Here is a 21,762-nt window from a genome sequence, read left to right on the forward strand (position 1 = left end):
GGCCACCAATCACTCTATTCCTCATGGACAAAATAAAGTGGATAGTAACAGAAAGGTCAGTCACCCACATGGTCTTATTCTTCAGATAACTAATTCTTGTGTCTCCCCTGCAATTAGAAGAAGGATTGTCTTGGCAAAGGCAACGAGTCAGCAGCCATGTTGGCAAAAGATAGCTTCCCAAATACAATTCATCTAAAAATACTGAATACGCTTGGCATCATTTTGTCATTAACTTTAATAGTTATTTTTAGATAACTCTTAAGAAGTTATCACAGCCGATGGTCACATAACTTTCACAAATCACAACATTCTGTTTGAGGTGCATCACTAATCCCCACTAAGCATGGTAGCCATTTTTAACATCTTTGTAAATAGTGCGGTTTAATTTACTTAAAGAAATTGTTTCAAGTTCTGGACCACCAGGTTTGATTGGACAATGATTGTGTCTCAAAAATTGTAAGATAAATATAAGGTATGCCCAGCAGTTACTTTGATCTACTGAACAAACAACCTAGATTTCTTTTCAGTGTTTAACATTGTTTGACAACTGATCAGTTGCCTTCACTGTCCACTAAACTAAAACCTAAACAATAAACTTCTAAAAAAAAAATACATTAACAAATGATGAGAATACAGCCAGCTGTCTAACAATAATGTATGTATAATTTTTTAAGTGGGTGTACATTAATTTTTTTGTGTTTGTAATCAAAGGGACATCACTCACATTAAATTAACATCAGACGAGAGCTAGGGAATGAGGGGAAAAAAAGATGCTCTACTGAGACTTTGAGACAACTTTGAAGAAACAGACTTGTATTTGTCTTATGAGAAACATTTTTTTATCTATTAGAAAAGAAGTATGATTATGGAACGTTTTGTGTTATTTAGTACCGGTATGCAAAAAAAATTATTCTTTGCTTAGGTGTGAAACAGAGTAATTTCACACTATTTCATATTTGTCAAATAACAAGTAAGTTTCATTTACATTCTCTATGAGGCCAGAAGAGTACTCTGTTTTCATTGCTAATTCTTAAATGGGTGTTATGTGGCCAAACAAACAAACTGATTGAGTTGGCTATTTCAAAAAGCAAAGGGTAAGTATTATAGCTCTGAGGATTTAGGAGGGTCTTCAAATCTCTAGTGAATAAATACGAAGAACAGGAATTACATCTGAGACAAGGTAACAGAGTGTGTTTCAAAGCATATATAAAAATCTTTAAGTATGCCAGCTATCACAGAATAAACACACCATACAGGATGCCTAGGACTAAAGAATGGACAACATTTGGTGTCTAAAACAAACAAAAATATACTTTGTACAATAAAATAAATCATATTACAATCAGATAAAATTTGAAGTAAAACTAAAGAACAAAATATTCTGCACGACGCAAAATGCAAAACAAATAAAAAATTTAAATATGAAATTAAATGGAATCCCTTTTAGCAGCTAAAATATACATAAAACAACAACTAAATCGACATTTTGTAAGCTGAAGAGGGATATAATTACAACATTTAGGCTGTTGACTGATCCAACGAATCATTTTATGAGCCTCGCATTGTTGTTGTTGTTTAAGTAACTTATGGGGAAAAATAAGAACAAAAAAATCCTCATAACTATGAGCTACTATTCAGCTCTACTTATAAATTCTACAGTGACAACAGGCAGACTGAAGAGATAGAAATTCACAACAACTCACTAGGAGACTACAGAGGTACAACGTCAAGAAAAAGTTGAGATAGATATGGCAGCTATTAGAGAGTCAAGAAAAAGTTGAAATAGATATGGCAGCTATTAGAGGGAAAAGAAAAGGTTGAGATAGATATGGTAGCTATTAGAGAGTCAAGAAAAATTTGAGATAGATATGGCAGCTATTAGAGAGAAAAGAAAAAGTTGAGATAGATATGGCAGCTATTAGAGAGTCAAGAAAAATTTGAGATAGATATGGCAGCTATTAGAGAGAAAAGAAAAAGTTGAGATAGATATGGCAGCTATTAGAGAGTCAAGAAAAAGTTGAAATAGATATGGCAGCTATTAGAGAGTCAAGAAAAAGTAGAGATAGATATGGCAGCTATTAAAGAGAAAAGAAAATGTTGAGATAGATATGGCAGCTATTAGAGAGAAAAGATAAAGTTGAGATAGATATGGCAGCTATTAAAGAGGCAAGATATTGGATTCAAACCTACAGTAACAAATAGAAATAAGAAATACTTAAGAGTTTATTTTTCAAAGTGTTTTAGACAACACCTAGATACTATATATATTCTGGGGGGGGGGGGGGGGGGGTGTTTGTCCGTTCACTTATTTAAGTTTAAGTTTCACTCAAAATATTGTGCAGCTTTCAAGGAAACTTTAGTCTAAAAGAACATCTATCTTCAGTCAGATTGTATAATGCCTCATCATACCATAGTAGTTTTAGCTTTTATTTTTATTTTTATTTTGGCATAATTCTAAAATACAAAAACCTATCTGAACGGATTATTGTTTTATTTGTAGAAAACTGATTCTGAATAAACTATGCAGTGTTTGAACACTTGTTGATACATGGCAGCATGCAGCATACAGTTGTTTTTTTTTTTTTTTTTGGGGGGGTTCCATGGTTAAAAAAAAAAGTTAACTCATGAAGTTTTCTTCTTAGCAGTCGCCAACAAATGTTTTTTTCCCCTATTTTTAAGATCTTCATAAATGTTTTAGTGGAAATCTCATTATACAGTTTTAACAATCTAAATTTTTTTTTTATTTATTCATAATTGTAATAAAAATACTTTTTCATGGCTTGGCTTTTGTCTGATGTTTACAGCGGAGAAACTAAACATGTTCTATGTAACTGTTGTAATTACTTGGACCATTGGATACGTATCCAAAATCTTCTGAATACTTTTAATTTTATAAATTTTTAGCCACAAAAGTGGATAGTACAGCAGTGTTAAATGACTTTGATGATGTCCTAAGTCTTCCAAATATTTATAACGCCCATAAATTATTCTCATCCATACATGAATTTTTATATTATTATCACTCAAAATGTAGCAAATGATAAAGATGGCAGAGGTTTTTTTTGGCACATCAGGAATTATATTGGTCCACATTGTTATATGATGGATTGAAAAAAGAAATAAATATTTTATAGAAAGTCCAATGGGCTAAATTCGATTTTTTCATTCCTTAGGGTCAGTGGAGGTCACCAGTACTCTAAATCAGAGTCACCCTCGACACTCTCTTCCGTTGACGAGTCATAACTTCTGCTCTCATCATCTGAACTTCCTTCGCTATCCCCTTCATCACTTTCCTCCCCCTCATTTTCCGGGGAGTCAAAAATGTTCCTGACCCAGCTGACGCCATTCAACGGTCGTCGTGGTTGGAGTGGGCAGAACTTCAAGAGCATGCGCAGGTATAGAAGCTGAGCCTCTAGGTGTATGAGAAGCGAGTGTGGAAGTTGGACAAGCTCCAGCAAGCGGCGTAGGACCGTGGAATTTAAAATAAGGGTCACGTACTCCTCATATTTGCTGGGGTTGGAAAGAAACTCACGGGTCGGAAAATTTTCTTGAATGGAAGACACTGGGAGAATGTTGTGAAGACAGGCAGTGCTGTCAATAAGGCAACACTGAAAATATTCAAACAAACAAAATCGATTTCATATCAAACAAGTCACATACTACACATTCTAAAACATAGGTCATATATTCATTATCTTTGTCATTGTTTAAATTTAAAAATCTGTCCGCATCTAATATCTATATTGATGGATGTAATGAATGTCTAAAAAGAGCACCTGCAGCTTAAAGGTTACAGATTTATTATCATTTATTGTACAGTTTGACTGTTACTTCTCCAATTATAAAAAACCTATAAATTCTACTAATACTAGAGAGGAATAACTATAAAACATTTAATAATAATTCAGAACTGCCCTAAAGAGTCTAACTAGCCTACAATAGAATTCAAACTGGTTAGAACTAAATAAGAACTTTAAGGGCAACCTATAAAACTTAGAAATTCCACCAAGGATGATCTCAAGACCAGCTAATAAGGAGGGTAGAGCAAAATGTTATCTACCGTACCCGATTTTAAAACCACCTGCTACAAAAATGCTAACCGACAGAAATTGCGGACTTGGAAGAAGCTGGACTTCCATCTGGAAGGTATATGATGCCGGTCAGTGAAAGTAGAGTCCATCTGGAAGCCAATAGGACCATCACCACCACTGGTACATGGAAGGTCTGGACCATGCAATGTGTAAAGATAAAGTAGATGGAGACAGTTGGAGAGACTCCCTCAGAACCTAGACACTTGGAAGAAGCTGGCTGGTGGTCTATAGCCCATATGGCACACAGGCAGAGATGAGATAAGGCAGACCTGCCTACCAAAAAAAGTCCAAATGCGTAATGCTGATGGTAAAAATGCGTATTTTGGCACCAGAATGCGTAACACTTACGCGATCCACTATTTTGTCATATATATATATAATATTAATAATATTAGATCTCGATGTCATGATTAGATCTACAATCTAAATCTAGATCAATACGACAATACAATAGAGATGATATCTAGACTAGATCTGGATCTATGTCTATATAATTTATAATGAATATAATCTACTAATCTACTCTAGATCTGGGCTCAAGTGTTACCGATGCCGTGGATCTATTCCTGTATAACAAGTTATCTAGATTCTAGATCTAGAATCCAGATCTAGATCTAGACTTGATATCTACAATGTCACTCAATGTGTTTTGAATCGATAGCACTTCGATATTTTTTTCTATACAAATGAATACGGGAATCAGGGATTCAACATAATTAATTTCTACTAATGAACTTACAAAAAAAAAAAAAAAAAAAAAGTCACGTTGGTCACCGTTTGTATCAGCTAACTGACGGTACCAACCCGCCACTCCCTCACTCTTGCGTTCTTCATTTCTAGACTAAATCTAATTGCTTTTAAGAACCAATCAACGTATAGATCTGGACACAATGTGTTCCCCCACCTTTTCTGTCCCCCCCCCCCAACAGGACGGCTAAGCGCGTGACCTCCGTGACCGCTCGTAAGCTAGTCAAGAGAGGGGGAAAAAAAGGATACGAAATGCGTAACGCGACGGGTTAAATGCGTATTTGCGTACTGACTGTCATTTTTGGGAGATTTTGCGTAACGAATACGCATTTTGCGTAACGGTAGGCAGGTCTGGATAAGGAATTTCAGAAGAAACTTTTTTGGAGGTAAATGCATAAATACAAGTATTTTGGGTATGAATCTAGTCTTCAAAGAAATTGACCAGATTTACTACCCACCATACAATGAAATACATGAAAGATCAGTTCCCAGTTTAAAGATGGAGGTACCTGGAAAACTTTGCGTGCAGCCAACTGTTTCAACGAGGCAGTTTTGTAACCAAACATCAGGTGGATGAGGTATCCAGCAGAGGAGGCAAGATGGCTGAACTCTGGGAAATCTTGTTCAATCAAATAGGACAACTCTCTCTTTACTTCATTGCTGGTAAAGTAGCCTAGAATATAACAATGTTGATAAAGACGCCTAGAATATAACAATGTTGATTTTTGATAAAGTAGCCTAGGATAAAATCTTTGCATCAAACTTACATTGGTTCATTATTATTAAAGCCTATGTTATTAATTTTAAAGAAACAATTTTCAATAGTAAAGAGAGAAAATCCTGGTACATAAAGAATTATTACCTAAATAGCACTGCGAGCCAGAAGAAGGACATTTTGGAACAGGGGTAATTTTTGTGCCACAATTTTGGCAAAAATGTTTTAGACACATAAAAAAGCAGCCCTGGTGATCTATAGGACAGATGAAGTAAAGGCTATCTGTTTCTTAGTCCAACAGTTAACAAGGGTGTCATGTGGCCAGCAGGAGGACAAACTGCCTTTACTTTCCCCAACTAATAGTTCCCCTTTCAGACTTTGAGGTCTATAAGGCAGATGATGTAAAGGTCATTGCCACTGCGCCTCAACCCCAACTAATGTCAGGTACCAATTAGAGTTGGTTGGACTCAGGGGCATATTAAAATTACAGAAATTCCAGCTCTTAATGAAATTCAAACACATGACCCCCTCGTTCGGAAGCCAAGCACTTCACCACTCAACCACCAAGCCCTAAAGATCAATTAAATATGTTCATTTTATTATGATTTTAAAAAGAATAATACACATAGGGATATATGCTTTGTATGTATGTTTGTTTTCAAACCTATTTTTAATGTGAAGAACAAGAGTTATCTGTATCCACTAGATTTTGGACTTAAGTTTGTTATTTTACTCCTTGACTCCGGAAATATTTTCCTCGTTTGGACGTAATTTTTTTTTTTTTTGGGCCATTCGAAGTGAAAAGAAAGCTTTGGTTAAAACTTTTATAACTTTTTTGTTTTTTTTTTTAGTAGAAAATGATATATTTAGTATAGAATTAAAAGGAATGCCCTTTTGATATAGCACAAAGCAATTAATATAAAATACAAAAAAAAAAAATTTTAATATGAAAGTTTGAAAATTAAAAATAAAAACTTTCAGACTGCGAAAAAGCCTCCAGGATCTAGATCTAGACCTGATCCTAGAAAAAAATGTATGTTTCATATTGAAAATAAAATCTTTTATTATATTTATCCATACTGTTACAAATCTTTAAATAGAAAACATTTCTAAACCACAAAAATGGACATTTTGAGCTAATTTTCCATGTCATTACTATTGGAAAAATGAAAATTGACCACCTTGGATAAGTCAACAGCTCTGGGTCTATACTAGATCTAGGAAATATATTATGATCCAAAGTAGAACAAAAAATATTTTTTTACGATATTTATACATATTTCCACATAACTTTATATGAAAACCATTTAAAAACACATAAAATAAATGTTCTGAGCTCAATATCACCTATCACCATCATCCAGAACATAAATCTAAAAAAAAATAGAGTCTATTTAAGACCCCACTCTTTCAAAAAATCTTTCATTGTAAAAACACATTGAAAGAAGGAAATTCCAGTTGATTAGCAAAGAGAAACTATTCAAGATAATATTTTAAGCAATTAAAAACATATAGGGGAGAAAAAGAAAAGAAAAAAAAATTCTAACATCAACGTTGCCAGCATTGATTACAACTTTATAGCTGGGTAAAATCAACTTCCGGGGTCAAAGTCGCTTATTAATTGACCTGGACTAGTTCATTACCTGCATCAACCAAATAAGATATAGGCTGAAGTGACTTGGACGTCTGTTCTGAAAGACTGGTGTGGGTTAACGATTGCTGAAGTGGAATGGACATGAGTGATGCCAAAAGTTGAGGCACTTTGCTGGATAAAAACAAAAAATTTAGCATATGAAACAGGTTTTAGTATCATTAATATGCATGTAGATACATATACATACTTTTTGCCTTTTCCTATCCCTCTACTAACAACATTAAATTGGCGATAACTTTGAAGATGCTTCAGAATGAAATTTTTTTCATTTTATTAACATTACTGTTGATTAAAAAGTTTGAGAAACACTGCTGTGTTTATTACGATGTATGATTCTTTGAGCTCTGAGGTGAATTTCTTAAAAAATAATGTGTATTATCATCCACATTACTCACTTATGTATTGGTTTGATTTATTTTTGTTATTCCCATCAAATCAATACTTGACTACTCAAGATTTCAATGAAAGTGTTAAAGGATACATTATATCATTGTGGTGGCTCCACACTTTCCTCATAAACTCTGAGCTACAGAAAGAGTTGAACAACTCTTCATCTGCTCTGAAGACTTTCATGTCATGAGTGTACACTAAGTCTAATTTAGTCTGTACCATTGTTCACTATCTAGCAAGACTAATGCATTCTTAATTAAAATCTATTTACACTGACCGTTTCTTTCTTCTGGATTCCCAGACATAACACTGGAGTGAGGGGTCAGCTCCTGCGTCCAGCAAGATTTTAGCGCTGTCCATATCTTCACGCAGTAGACAGTGAAATAGAGCTGTCTGACCAAAGTTGTTTTGATGATTGACCTAAAGTAAGTCAATAAATAAGATTGTAAGAGATTTAATACAAACATTTTAATAATCTTTGACCTCGAAATCCTAATTGTAAATCGTACCTTATTATAAAGTTGTTATGAATATACCATGAACCATTGTTAAGGCTGGAATGATCTAAAAAGTTAAACAGTCTCCTCTATTTCATAATCAAGCTCTGTTACACTTTTTATGGTTCATTTACTAATATATAAAGATGTTTTACGAAGCACTTACATCTGTGTCCTTCCTCTTGAGCAAGTAGTGCAGAAAGTCAGTTTTCACCCTGAGTTGCGCTTTGAGATCTTCTTCAAACAAGGCTTTCCTGGCAACATCACTGTCGCTTGCAGGCGACACATTGCAACTGTTGTCCCCCCTGAAAGCAGCTGCATCACACAAGGACAAGAGTGGTGTGTTGCCGATTCCATCCACCATATTTAGGTCAACCCCATTACTACCAATGATTTCCATCAAGGCCAGATCATAACTAAACATTGCCAGTCTGTGCGATGCTGTCATTCGGTTCTCGTCTAAGATATTGGCATCACCACCATGTTCTGAAAATGCATAACAACGAAAAACTGATGACGGTGTAAGCACTTAATCTTAGAGTGTCTACAAGACCAATCAGCTCTAAAATATAAATCACACTCATTGTTAAAAAAAATGTTTGACCTATGAGCTACAGAAACAAGTTAACTTTATATCTTCTGCTTTAACGATCTCTCGGTTCTGTCTCAAAGGGCAGCACACTAGGAAAATCTTACTCTGCAATTATTACAAGTAAATTAAAGAAAGGACAACTTTCTGATGTTTTAACTTTTACCACCAAACTCTACAAGGTAGACAATATTGTGGCTAAGTAAAGTGGTGTTTAATTTTATGTATAGGTGAGGAAAGGTTCTGGGTTTGACTATTACAGCTTATTATCATAAAAATAATAGCTGAATTTACACAGAGCTGAGTGGGTGTAAATGAATGTTGAATGGTGTAACGTTGCAGAATGCGAATGTCGTGTAATGCTGGGTTCTTGCTTCCTGAAGTACTCTTGACACGTGACAAGACAAATACTATAAACTGACTGAAGTCTGTTTCAGCAGACAAATATAAAGTTTATTTTACAACACAATAATAATAATACTGCACTCCTTGTTGGTGCTACAAGTCAAGAAATAATAAACAATCCTATTCGCATAACAGCGGTATCAAAAATATCCAATACGTTGATTACAAATCACGTCCGAATCTCAGCGGGTAACACTGTGCAGAATTATAGATCAACTAATACATGTCTCAAGAAGACCACTGGCAACAACTGCCCACAAGTTACTTTCTAACTGCAATTACTACAGACTTTTCTAAGTCGCTACTGTCCGTTGCGGACTAAAATATTACTTGACCACTCGGTCCAAAGGATAACACTTGACTTCCTAACTTGACTTAACTTGACTGCTTGACTTGACTGAACTCAAAGTCAACTTTATTCATTCTACTTCCTGTTTTCTACATCAGGAATTCCACGTGTCTTTTAACTCTTGACATGACGTGAACTTTAGATCATGCAATGTCAATTGAGACTGTGACAGTGGGGTCCTGTGTTCAAATCTCTGTAAGACTGGGATTTTAAATTTCAAGATTTTTAGGGCACCCCTGAGTCCATCCAATCCTTACCAGTACCTGATTTTAGATGGGGTAAGTAAAGGCGGTTGGTCGCTGTGCTGGCCACATGACACCTTGCTCATTAACCGTTGACCAAAGAAACATAATCTTAACATGATCTGCCCTATAGACCGCATGGTCTGAAAGGGGAAATTTACTTTACTTTTACTGTTTTACTTATTAACCAAACATAAAGCAGGCTCATGAACTTTAAGAGAAAAAAAAATCAATTCAAATAAATTTTTAAATGGCAGATCTTAATGTTCTAATGTAACCTATTGTTGAATGGGTAGTTAGAGATACTGATTAAACCTAATTAGTAGTAAAATGATATGATGGGGACATGGCGGCTGAGTTGTTCAGGTTCAAAGAATGGGATTGTTCATTTCAGAACTTTTAGGGCATCCCTGAGTCCATCCAACTCTTATCAGAACTCTGAGAACCTAACTTTAGTTGGGGAAAGTAAAGGTGGTTGTTCTATAAAAATGACAGCCTTGTTAACCATCAGACATAGAAACAGATGACCTTTACATCATCTGCCCCACAGATCTCAAAGTCTGCAAGGGCTACTGGCTTTCACTAAAAATACATGCTATAAGAAGGCTTAATTTGTTTTATTATAAGCATGATCATTTGACTCAGAACTGGACACAACAGAATGAGACTACATATTTCTGGAAGCTTTAAGTCGGGACCAGCAAAACCTGCCCTTGTGGAGCATCACCAGAGAATGCTGACAAATCTCCTTCAAAGCTACATACTATGTCAAGAGACCCAAACAAAACTCTGGCCCCAAAACCCTCCTATAGAACAAAAAACTATACAGAGAACTGCCTGATCTGGAAACCACTGAACGGTTCACCTCAGATATAGGAGTACTGATTTGAACCCTCTGACATGTAAAATGAGAACAAAGAAGAAAAAAATTATAAAAGTTGATAAAATAATTTTTGGTGAATGGCTCTTACAATAGTTGTAATGTTAAATAAAGGGTCAAGAGTATTGAAAGCTGTACAAGCATTGGTTACTAAAATTTACACTTTGAGACAACCTGCTTTACATAAGAAAAATTAAAAAAGGGTCAGAGAAATCAAAGGACCACAAACTTACGAAGAATATCAAAAACTAGTTCCTTCAAATCATCCAATACTTCCTCTTTAGTAGTCAGATATTGTTTGTTAAGTCCAACTACAAGCTCTGTCAAAGGATTCCATATCTTTTCTGGCTGGTGCCTGTGAATAAGTAAATAGAATAAAGAAATCTGAACTCTCTATCAATAAAATTACTTAAACAAATATTTTAAATCTTGCTCATCACTAAGCGTTGAATGTAAGCGCTGTAAAAACAAATATTGCTAATTGGAGTAAATTCACAGGCGAAAACCAAGAGGAAGGCACTACCAAGGCAGACCATGAGACAGATTTACAACAACTAAAAATCTGGGATTATCGAGACATAAAGCGCACAATAGATCAGAATGGAAAGATGTGCTAGAGCAGGCCAAGGCCCTCCTGGGCTGTAGTGCCACTGGGAAAGATGGATTAAGAGTAAATTGCACAAATGGGAATAACTGTACTGTGAAAGGAATTCAACTGAGAACAAAAAAAAACAAAACAACTAAGCTATATAGAAGGTAAATCAAAAGAATTCTTAATACTTCAAAGCTCTGAAAAGAATTAAATAGTGTAAGTCACTGTGTGACAAGAGTCCTTGACCAAAAGAAAGTTAGTGAGTGTCATTTCTGATTAGAATAATTGAAAATTTGATAAAATTTAAGAGAAGTCAATTAGCATAAAAAATATTTTTATTTGTTGTCATAGGAAGACATTTGAAAAAAAAAAATTTTTTTTAATGCAAATCGTTTCAATATATTTACTGTAAACACAAGACATGAAATGCTAGCCTGTTTATCTAGATAATTATTTTACATACTAGATAATTATTTACATACTTTTTTTGTCTATTTTATGCATACAAATTAAAATGTTTTAAATATTCAAATCAGAAAATAAACAACCCTGTAGCATTGAACTTTTTATTTTTTTTTGGAAATCAATTGTTAAAGAAAACTTATTAACTAACCACTGATTGAGATTTTAACACTATTAGATAATATGGAAATTTCTGAACAATGAGTTATGGCAGGAGAAAAATCAAATTTCTTTGGGTTTTAGACAGTAACATCAATTTAAATTTTCCTTTTTGGGGGTGAAAGGTGATTGTTTTTAACGTCTGCTGCTGACAATGTATTATGTATTGTGTAAAAAACTCACCAAGGTGATTCACTATCAAAGCTCTCTGGATGACAAGTCAGGTCATTATAAAAGTCCACCAAAAGCTCAAAGCTAGATTTACCAGGACTGATGTACTCAGACCCATAATTAGTCTGCAACAAAAAATAAATGGGTACAAATTAGAATGTAGACACTTTTGCAAAAAATATATAGATTTAATTGAGTCTAAATCATTTTAACAAATTCATTACTGATGTATAGAACAGCACCTGAGGGTAATTAATTAGGCTATGGGTTCAAGACTTAGAAAAAATAAAAGTAAAGTTTCCCTTTCAGCCCTCGCGATCTATGGCGCAGATAATGTTAAAATCAACTGTTTCTATGGCCAATGGTTAACAAGCAGGGTGTCATATAGCCAGCTCAATGACCTACCGCCTTTACTTTACCCAACTAAAGTCAGCTACCCATTAGAGTTGGCTGGATTCAGGGGCGCCCTAAAAATCCCAAAATTGAAAATCTCAGTCTTCATCAAGATTCAAACCTGGGACTCCAGGTTTGGAAGCCAAGCATATAACCATTTTGCCATCTTGCCCATGTTCAAGACTTAGATTCTTCGAACTCTTATTTTCAATTGAAAACAACAACAACATTCCACCAAATAGAACAGAAGACAACACACAGAGAAGTTAAGTGACTGATTGACAAAGTGGAAACACTGGAATATTATTTGGTGTTATAGTTTGTGACTAAAATCCTCAAGCTTACAGAGCACCTGATGTCAGCTAAGGGCCGAAATAAATATAGTTGGCATTATGTTGGACACACACTGTTAAGTTTTTTGGGGGGGTTTTTGGCCTTCTTTTTTGCTTGCCATTGTGACCGTTGAGTTTTAAAATGGGGATTTAAAAGAAAAAGAATTTGTTTTTAAATGGTTGTAATGTTTTACATGATACATTTTTGTCATCAAAATAGCTTTCATAGTAACACACTGAAAAGATATTCATATATGGAGGCTACATATCTCTACCTTTATTTTTCTCAGCATACCTATATCTCTTTACATGTGTGCTTTCTGAATGTTATATACTATCCACTCAAAGCCTAAAAAAATTCAATGAATATTCTTCTTCAGTTATTTAACCACATTGAACAAGTATATTTTTTAAAGAAATATAGCTACTTGACATCTGAACTATGAACTTCTGAATGTAAATAGGCCACATCATGAACTTAGACCAGTCAGAAAATGTAAAATTTTAGTCAGCAATACCAGCAACTTTTCCAATGGCTTTGAGGCAAAATGAAAATCATCTGAAACGATTGCAACAGCCTGAAAATAAAATTGCTTGATCACTTTTGAAAAACTCACCACTGGCACCCTGTGATTGACATTGGCTCCTCTTTCTACTAACAACCTGGCCAGATAAAAATTTCGAGTAGAAACTTTTTGATGATATTCATCAACACCACACAAGCATATATATAAGGGTGTTCGTTGATAGCAGCCTACAAAGATTAACATGGAAAAAAAAATTTAATGCATTTTATATCAATAACAATATATATCTTATTTTATAAATTAAAGACATTCATTCAGAAAAAGGGGTCATGCTGGCGGAGTGGAAAAGTGCTTGGCTTCTGAACCAAGAGGTCTGGGTTTGAATCTATGTGAAGACTGGGATACTGAAATTGGGGACATCTTTGAGTCCACCCAACTCAAATGATTCCCTGACATTAGTTTGGGGAAGTAAAAATGATTGGTCATTGTGATGACCAAATGCCCCCCATCATCTGCCCTATAGATAGAAAGATCTGAAAAGGTTACTTCTTGATCTTTTCTACAGATAAAGGAAATGTTAAATTTGATGAGAAATCATCAACAGCATGAAACAGTTGCTCTAAGGGTTAGAAAATGACACGTTGAATGCCTCTATGACCACAGGCTAATATACGTGTCAGTTTGCTAGTAACAAGGCAAATATTATGGAGTACCCATTGAAGCTGTGATAACCTAAAAAACTTGGGATACAGATCTCAGTATTCAATGGGATTCAAACTTCATCGGTAAGGAGCCCAAGTGTATTAAATTATTAATTTCCTCTTGATCATAAGGTCTTATAAAGAAAGATTACTAGACATGAATAAAAAGGGATTACTTTTCCTAAAAAAAATATTAACCCTTAAAGTGCTAAGCTGTTTTACAGTGAGTGCATACCAAATGGAATTACAAATCTGATGTTTTGAGGCTAAACTACCACCCGCGTTTAAGGGTTAAGTACTCATGGAAGCTGGGATAACCTGATATGGCTGTGTTTCAGTTTTTTATTGGTATTAAAACTTGGGGGCTGGTCACATGACACCCCCGTTAACCGTGGGCCACAGAAACAGATGACCTTTACTTCATAGATCGCAAGGTCTGAAAGGGGAAATTTACTTTTTGGACCCCTCAGTTAGGAACCCAAGTGAATTATTATTTCTCCAATGTTTTCCTGTTAAACATAAGGTTTTAAAAGAAAGTTGACTAAACAGAACTACTAGATCTAGAATGTTTACTAAAGTGCTATAACAGGATTTAATTTCTTTAATTAAACAAGTCAATGAAAAAATTTCCAGCAGTACATTAACATAGTACTATTTCCATTCCCATAGTAAGTTGAAGCATAATATTTATTCAATAACAACATTTTCAAACAAATCTAATCACTGTTCAATTTAACTTGGAATGTTTATGAATTAAAAAGAAAATAAAAATTATTTATAATTATGGATTATATTGTTACTTTGTATGAAACTGAATTATGCAATAACAATATTTGTAAGTTGATGATGTTTGGGAACACAAGAAAAGTTGCAAAGTGATCACATACCATCATCAAGATATGATGCATTCGGACATTCCAATATTAAACGTTCGGCGGTGGCATAGTTTCCTTGTTCTAAAGCTTGCGTTAAGGGGGTGTCATTCATCCCAAACTCAACATGAAAGACAAAAGCCATTCTTGGCTAGCTAAAGTAGCCAATGCTGAAAATATTAAAAACATTATTGGGGTTTAAATAACTTCAAAGTTACAGATGTTTCTTCAAGAAAAAGAATTATTACACACTTACAACACTAGCCAAGCCTGAAGAACAGAAGGTGATGACCACAGGACCAGTCTGAAGGGTATGCATAACACCACATGGCAGGCAGTTTGTCTACTGGTTTACAAAATCGATTGTAAAGTAGTGTACTCTAAATTTGAATTAAATTTTATTTATATCTATTTTATAAAATAAATTTTTTGGTTGAAAGTTTTATGCTTTTTTTCTAGAAGAATTTGGCTTAATTTTTTTTAGATCTAGACTCTCTACACCAAGAACTATAAATAGGAAAATAGATCTATATTATATATAGATCTAATATCTAGTATAATCTTGATGTCCTGATCTATTTACCAGATAATTAAGTACTAGATTCCAAATTAAAAGACACTATAGTTTGATCTTATATATGTATATATATACTAGCCACATATTACCCGCAGCCTGCGGGCCTTAGTTGGGGTATTACTGATGTTGTGGATTTGATTTACACCTATGTCATACATGGACAACGTTCCCTTCACATTTTAATTTTGCCCACATATTCACTTGATGAAATATAAATACTCTAAAAATGGATTTACCCGATTGTAAATGTGTTAACAGAGATAAATTAAGGTATTTTCTTTTCTTTTTAGGACCTTCCGGTCGCAGGATGATATTAAACATATACTACGGTCTCTGCCATGATCTAAAGAACATTTATGCCAAGTTTTATCAAGATTGGTCAAACGGTTTTGATTTCTATGAGGGTCATACATAAACCTTACTTTCTGCTTTATATACTATCAAGACAATAACTCAATTTTACTGCAAATACTGATTATATCAACAAAAAAGGGCAGCAAAGATTACGATTACTGAGAAAACTGTCCTCGTTTAATGTTAGTTAAAAGGCCTTTGCTATGTTTTATCACTCACATATCTGCAATATTTTAAGTTTTAGTATCACTGCCTGGTAGGGCAATCTGAGCATTAAAAATAAAAATAAACTTCACAGAATTCTGCTGGCAAAATCATTGGCAAAAACCAAACCCCATTTGGGCAGCTGTTTGAGACAAACATCCAAAAAAAAAAAAGATTCTAGAAATAAATCACCCTTGTGTCAGGATTTTGTGATTTTACCATCACAAAAGACATACAAGACACCGATAGCAAAGACAAACAGACACAAACACTCTTTTGTTCCCCTGGCAATCAAATTATGAAATAGAAACAATCTGATATTTAAACTTTTCACATGTAAATTATCAGTGAGTCTTGTGTGAATGTACATTTTGTTTTTTTATAGTTACAATGTTTTGTTTGGTGTATTGCAAAATTTTAAGACTAATTTCCCTTCGGATAATAAAGATTATTATATATATATATATATATATTATATATATATAATCATATTATATTATATCAAAGATCAATCTATATCTTTCTAATAGATCTATAATAATCTATATTTAGAATTAGAACTAGGATGGAGGTTAACATTTAGTTTCAAAGCAAAACCAAATTCCTTCACTTTTCTCAGTCAGCAGTTCTTTTTAGCAGGATATCAAGATAGAGGCCAGTCCATTCTTTTATCATATGTTATCCAGCCAGGTTTTATTTATATGACCCTTTCTTCGACTTCATGCTCCCTCCAGTGTACCTTAATGATATAATTGTGTTAATATTAGAAGATATTACGTCATTGTTTGTTGTTTATGTTTTATGTGAAAGCAAAGAATCGGACGGAAATAAAAGTTAGTTATATATGTCTACCTTGATCAAAACAGTCTCGTTATTATCATTATTAAATAGTAACGTCTACAGTAATTTATTATTAATCTGTTACTACAGAACATGGTGTCAGATTTGTTTTCAGATCTTGTGTCAGATCTGGTGTTAGATTAGGTGTCAAATCTAGTGTCACATTGCTTTAAAGTGCTGGTAACAGGTAGATTTAGATCTAGTGGTTTCTAAATTGCTAAAAGTACATTTTATATGTGGTGTCGTTAGTTCATGTTGTTAGATCTAGATCTAGACATAGAATCTAGAATCTGTACGAATAATGGAATTATTCGATCCTCCTAAACCATTATCACTAGACGGTAATCTATCTGAAAGATGGAAAAAATGGAGACATAAGTTTTGAACTGTTTATGGTTGCCACTGAAAAAAATACGAAGCCCGAGCCAGTGAAGAAAGCTTTATTGTTACACCTGATCGGTGAACCCGCTCAAGACATCTACAATACTTTTCAAGTATGTGAAGATGAGACTGTAGACAAAGTAATTGAAAGGTTTCAGAATCATATTTTGCCTAAGTCCAACACTGTGTATGACAGATTTAAATTCTTTTCAAGAAAGCAGAAAGACGGAGAAACGTTTGAACAGTATTATACTGAGTTAAAGAATTTGGCAAAAGAATGCAAGTTTGACAACCTTCGAGATGAACTCATCAGAGATCGATTGGTATGTGACATACAGTCGGATCGAGTGAGAGAGAGAGACTTCTGAGAGATGTAGACTTAACTTTAGAGAAAGCAGCAAGCATAATTCGTGCTGACGAGCATACCCAGAACCAAATGATAGATATGAAAGGACTACATGTGAATGCTGCTAATAAATTAAAGAAGACAGAAGATAGAAAGCCAGTCAAAACCTCACAGGAAAATATGGCAAAGAATCATGTAACAAGTTTCATTAGAGATTGCAGATCTTGTGGTGGATCTCATGGAAAATACAATTGCCCAGCATTCGGACAGACATGCCGAAAATGTAAAAAGAGAAATCACTTCGCTGTAAAATGTCGTTCGAAACACTTCAAGGCTGTTTATTCAATGGAAGATGAAAGTCAGTCAAGCCAAGTAAATGAGTTGTGGTTTGAGGCAATTGGTACTGACAACAATGTCAAAGTTTGGATGGTTGATGTCAATATTATGGGAAAAATAGTCAAAATGAAGATTGACACAGGAGCACAAGCTAATGTGATATCAGAGTCAACGTGGAACAATTTAGAAACTGATACTCAGTTAAAGAATTCAAATACTACCCTACGAGCATTGGGGGATGAAGCAATAGAACTGAAGGGAGTTGCATCAGTCACATTTAAAGTCGGCGATGTAGAAGTTAAAGATGATCTGTACGTGATCAAGAAAAGTATAAATCCTATACTAGGTCTGAAGACATCTATTGCTTTAAAACTAATTGAGACAAAGAGAAATGTCGAAGTACACGATGTCAAGCAACAAAATGAAGTTCCACGAGTATACATACAAAATGAAATATCACATTAAACTGACGTCAGATGCAAAACCAGTTATTCAATGTGCGCGCAGAGTTGCACCATCACTCTATGAAAAATTAAAAAGAAAACTCACACAAATGCAACAAGATGGAGTGATCACAGAAGTTGATAAACCAACAGAATGGGTTCATAACTTGGTTATAGCAAAGAAGAAAGATAATTCTTTGAGGTTGTGTTTAGATCCCCGAGAACTGAACAAATATATAATGAGAGAACATTTCACTATACCAACATTTGATCAAATCAATAGTTCACTGGGAGCAGCAAAAGTGTTTAGTATACTTGATCAAAAGGATGCATATTGGCAAGTTGAGTTGGATGAACCAAGCTCTTATTTATGTACATTCAATACTCCGTTTGGAAGATACAGATTCTTGAGAATGCCTTTTGGTATATCCTCAGCTAGTGAAGTATTACAGAAACGTGCTTATCAAGTATTCGGAGACATACCAGGTGTACATATCATGTCAGATGACATGCTGATTGCAGCAAAAGATGAAAAAGAACATGATCAAATTTTTGAAAAGGTTCTGGAGAGAGCTAGAAAGAACAATGTAAAGTTCAACAAGAACAAGATACAATATAAACTTTCTGGTGTTAATTATCTCGGAAGACAAATTGGAGCAGATGGTATTCGTCCAGATCCAGCTAAAATCAAAGCAATAATGGAGATGCCAGCACCAACAGATCGAACAGGAATTCAAAGACTGCTAGGGATGTTGAACTTTCTGTCAAGTTTCATTCCAAACATGTCAATAATTACCAGTCCATTGCGTGAAGTGCTAAAGAAGGATGTATTGTGGCAGTGGAATGCAGAGCAAGAAAATGCTTTCCAACTAATAAAGAAAACACTTAGTGAAGCTCCAGTTCTGCAATTGTTTAACCCTGAAAAGCCAGTTACTATTCAGTGTGACGCTTCTTCTAAAGGGTTGGGAGCATGTTTAATGCAAGAAGACAAACCAGTTGCGTATATGTCAAGATCATTGACAGAAACAGAGTGCAGATATGCACAAATAGAAAAGGAAATGTTAGCTATGGTGTTTGCAGCTGAACATTTTCACCATTATATTTTTGGAAGAACTGTGACTGTACAATCAGATCACAAACCTTTGCAAACTATTGTGACTAAGCCTTTACATAAGATTTCACCAAGACTTCAGTTGATGATGTTAAGACTGTTGAGATATCAATTAACAGTAACTTACACTCCAGGTTCAAAAATGCAAATAGCTGATACGTTATCGCGTGCGTACATCAATGGTCAAGAACAATCAAATTCAAATGATGACATGGTTATGAGAATTCATAGCGCAACAGCACAGTTTCCGGGAAGTGATCAGAAGATTATTGAAATTAGAAGGAAAACTGAATCTGATGCTAAATTAAAACTTGTAATGAATTATGTCAGAGAAGGTTGGCCAAAGATAAAAACTCAAGTTCATGAAACAGTGAAAGTGTATTGGTCATTTAAAGACAGTATTCATGAAGAGAATGGAATATTGTTTTATGAGAACAGAATTATAATTCCTTCAAGTATGAGAAATGAAATTCTCGACAAGTTGCACATAGGTCATTTTGGTCTTGAGAAAACCAGATCGAAGGCAAAACAGAGTGTGTTTTGGCCAGGATTGTCTAAAGATATTTTTTCGACAATAATGAAATGCGCAACATGTGCAACGTTCAAAAGAAATAATGTGAAGGAAAAATTGTTACCTCATGCTGTACCAGACAGACCATGGAAAAAGGTTGCGACAGATTTGTTTGAATGGCGAAACAATGACTATTTGCTAGTTTGGACTATTTCTCCAAATATCCTGAAATAAAACGACTAGAGAACAAAACAGCAGAATGTGTTATCAGGGCAATGAAAGGTATTTTTGCTAGACATGGCATACCAGAAGAAATAGTGAGTGACAATATGCCATTCAATAGCTATCAATATAGAGAGTTTGCTTCTGAATGGGGTTTCAAGATAACAACATCAAGTCCCAGATACCCTCAATCAAATGGACAAAGTGAGGTGTATGTTGGTATCGTAAAGCAGATATTCAACAAAGCATACAAAAGTGGGAAAGATCCATATCTCGCTATGCTCGAGTATAGAAATACTCCGATAAGCGGACTGCTTTATTCGCCATCACAACTGCTGATGAGTAGAAGACTCAGGGACATCATTCCAACTGATCCCAAACTATTGAAACCATCGGTAGCTGAAAATGCAGAGACATTACTCAACGAACGACAGAGGAAAAGCAAAGTGAGGTACGATTCAAAAGCAAGGTTACCTAAAGACTACTCTGTCGGGGAGAAGGTGAGAGTTCGTCTAGAACAAACATGGCAGAAAGCAGTCGTCATTAAGAAACATCCATCACCCAGATCTTACATCATAAAGACAAATGATGGGAAAACATATAGACGAAATCAACGGTTTTTAAACAAGAGTTACGAAGAAGACATCTCTGGGTACTATGACACAGACGAAGACAATGAACAGCAAACTGTTAGAACAAAAGAAACAGACAATTATAAACCAACATCTAGAGAACTTGCTGTGCCGGTCAAGACAACCAGAAGTGTCAAAATTCCTTGTAAATATAAGTATTATGAACTTTAAAAGGAAGGATGTGATGATAGCTTCAAAAGGAAGGTGTGTTAATATTAGAAGATATTACGTCATTGTTTGTTGTTTATGTTTTATGCGAAAGCAAAGAATCGGACAGAAATAAAAGTTAGTTATATATGTCTACCTTGATCAAAACAGTCTCGTTATTATCATTATTAAATAGTAACGTCTACGGTAATTTATTATTAATCTGTGACTACAGAACAATAATGGCTTTTAAAACTTAAAGAATGACTTTTGATAGTGAGTCATGACATGTCTCTAACAATATGACCAAGGTCCAAACCAGTTCAGCTTTCATCTCTTCACAGTATTTAGATCTAGATCTAGGAATTCTTCCTTTTTGTCTTCTTTTCCTTGTATCTGGAAATCTGGTACCCAGCGGTCACTAAGACTTAACTAAGTGACTTAAGACTTAAGTCTTAAATTTAAATTAGAATCTAGGTCTAGATGTAAATACAATTTATAAAAGTATAAATCTAGATTCTAGATCTACTTATAATACTAATAATTAATAGTTATAATGAGTTTACTTTCTTAATATTATATAGATTTATAATATAGATTCTATATATAATACTATGACTATGATTTACTATCTTTATACTTACTTTACTACTTACTACTAGATATCTAGAATCTATAGATCTAGAATCTAGTTTAGTACTAGATATATATATAGAGAGATCTACCTACAGTTAGTACAGTGACAGTCTAACTCTAGAATCTAGATCTAGAACTAGAGTCTATATCTAGTTAATTAACAATGATTAATTTAAATTTTAATGTTTATTGTTTATGTTCCAGACCTAGACTCTATATCAAACCGGAAATGAACTCTTGAGTAAAAATAAAAA

At 34.3% G+C, this 21,762-nt stretch overlaps 1 protein-coding gene across 5 annotated transcripts; it reads right to left on the reverse strand.

Moving 5' to 3' along the window:
- Positions 1-2,292: 2,292 nt before the first annotated feature.
- LOC106058749 (uncharacterized) lies at positions 2,293-21,737 on the reverse strand. Of its 5 annotated transcripts, XM_056033180.1 has the most exons (11): positions 21,517-21,737; positions 16,514-16,642; positions 14,784-14,938; positions 13,286-13,422; positions 11,956-12,068; positions 10,793-10,914; positions 8,261-8,580; positions 7,875-8,017; positions 7,197-7,318; positions 5,348-5,511; positions 2,293-3,608 (listed from the first exon to the last, which is right to left on the reverse strand). In XM_056033180.1, the coding sequence occupies exons 3-11, from the start codon at positions 14,911-14,913 to the stop codon at positions 3,186-3,188; spliced, it is 1,674 nt and encodes a 557-aa protein (XP_055889155.1). In that variant the 5' UTR covers positions 14,914-14,938; positions 16,514-16,642; positions 21,517-21,737; the 3' UTR covers positions 2,293-3,185. The 5 variants fall into 5 exon arrangements, with proteins under 5 accessions (XP_055889155.1, XP_055889157.1, XP_055889156.1 ...); XM_056033182.1 differs by lacking the exon at positions 16,514-16,642 and having other exon boundaries at positions 21,602-21,737; XM_056033181.1 differs by lacking the exon at positions 16,514-16,642 and having other exon boundaries at positions 21,598-21,737.
- Between the last annotated feature and the right edge of the window lie 25 nt (positions 21,738-21,762).

This window comes from Biomphalaria glabrata, chromosome 6 (genome assembly GCF_947242115.1).
Source record: "Biomphalaria glabrata chromosome 6, xgBioGlab47.1, whole genome shotgun sequence".
Taxonomy (NCBI): Eukaryota; Metazoa; Mollusca; class Gastropoda; family Planorbidae; genus Biomphalaria; species Biomphalaria glabrata.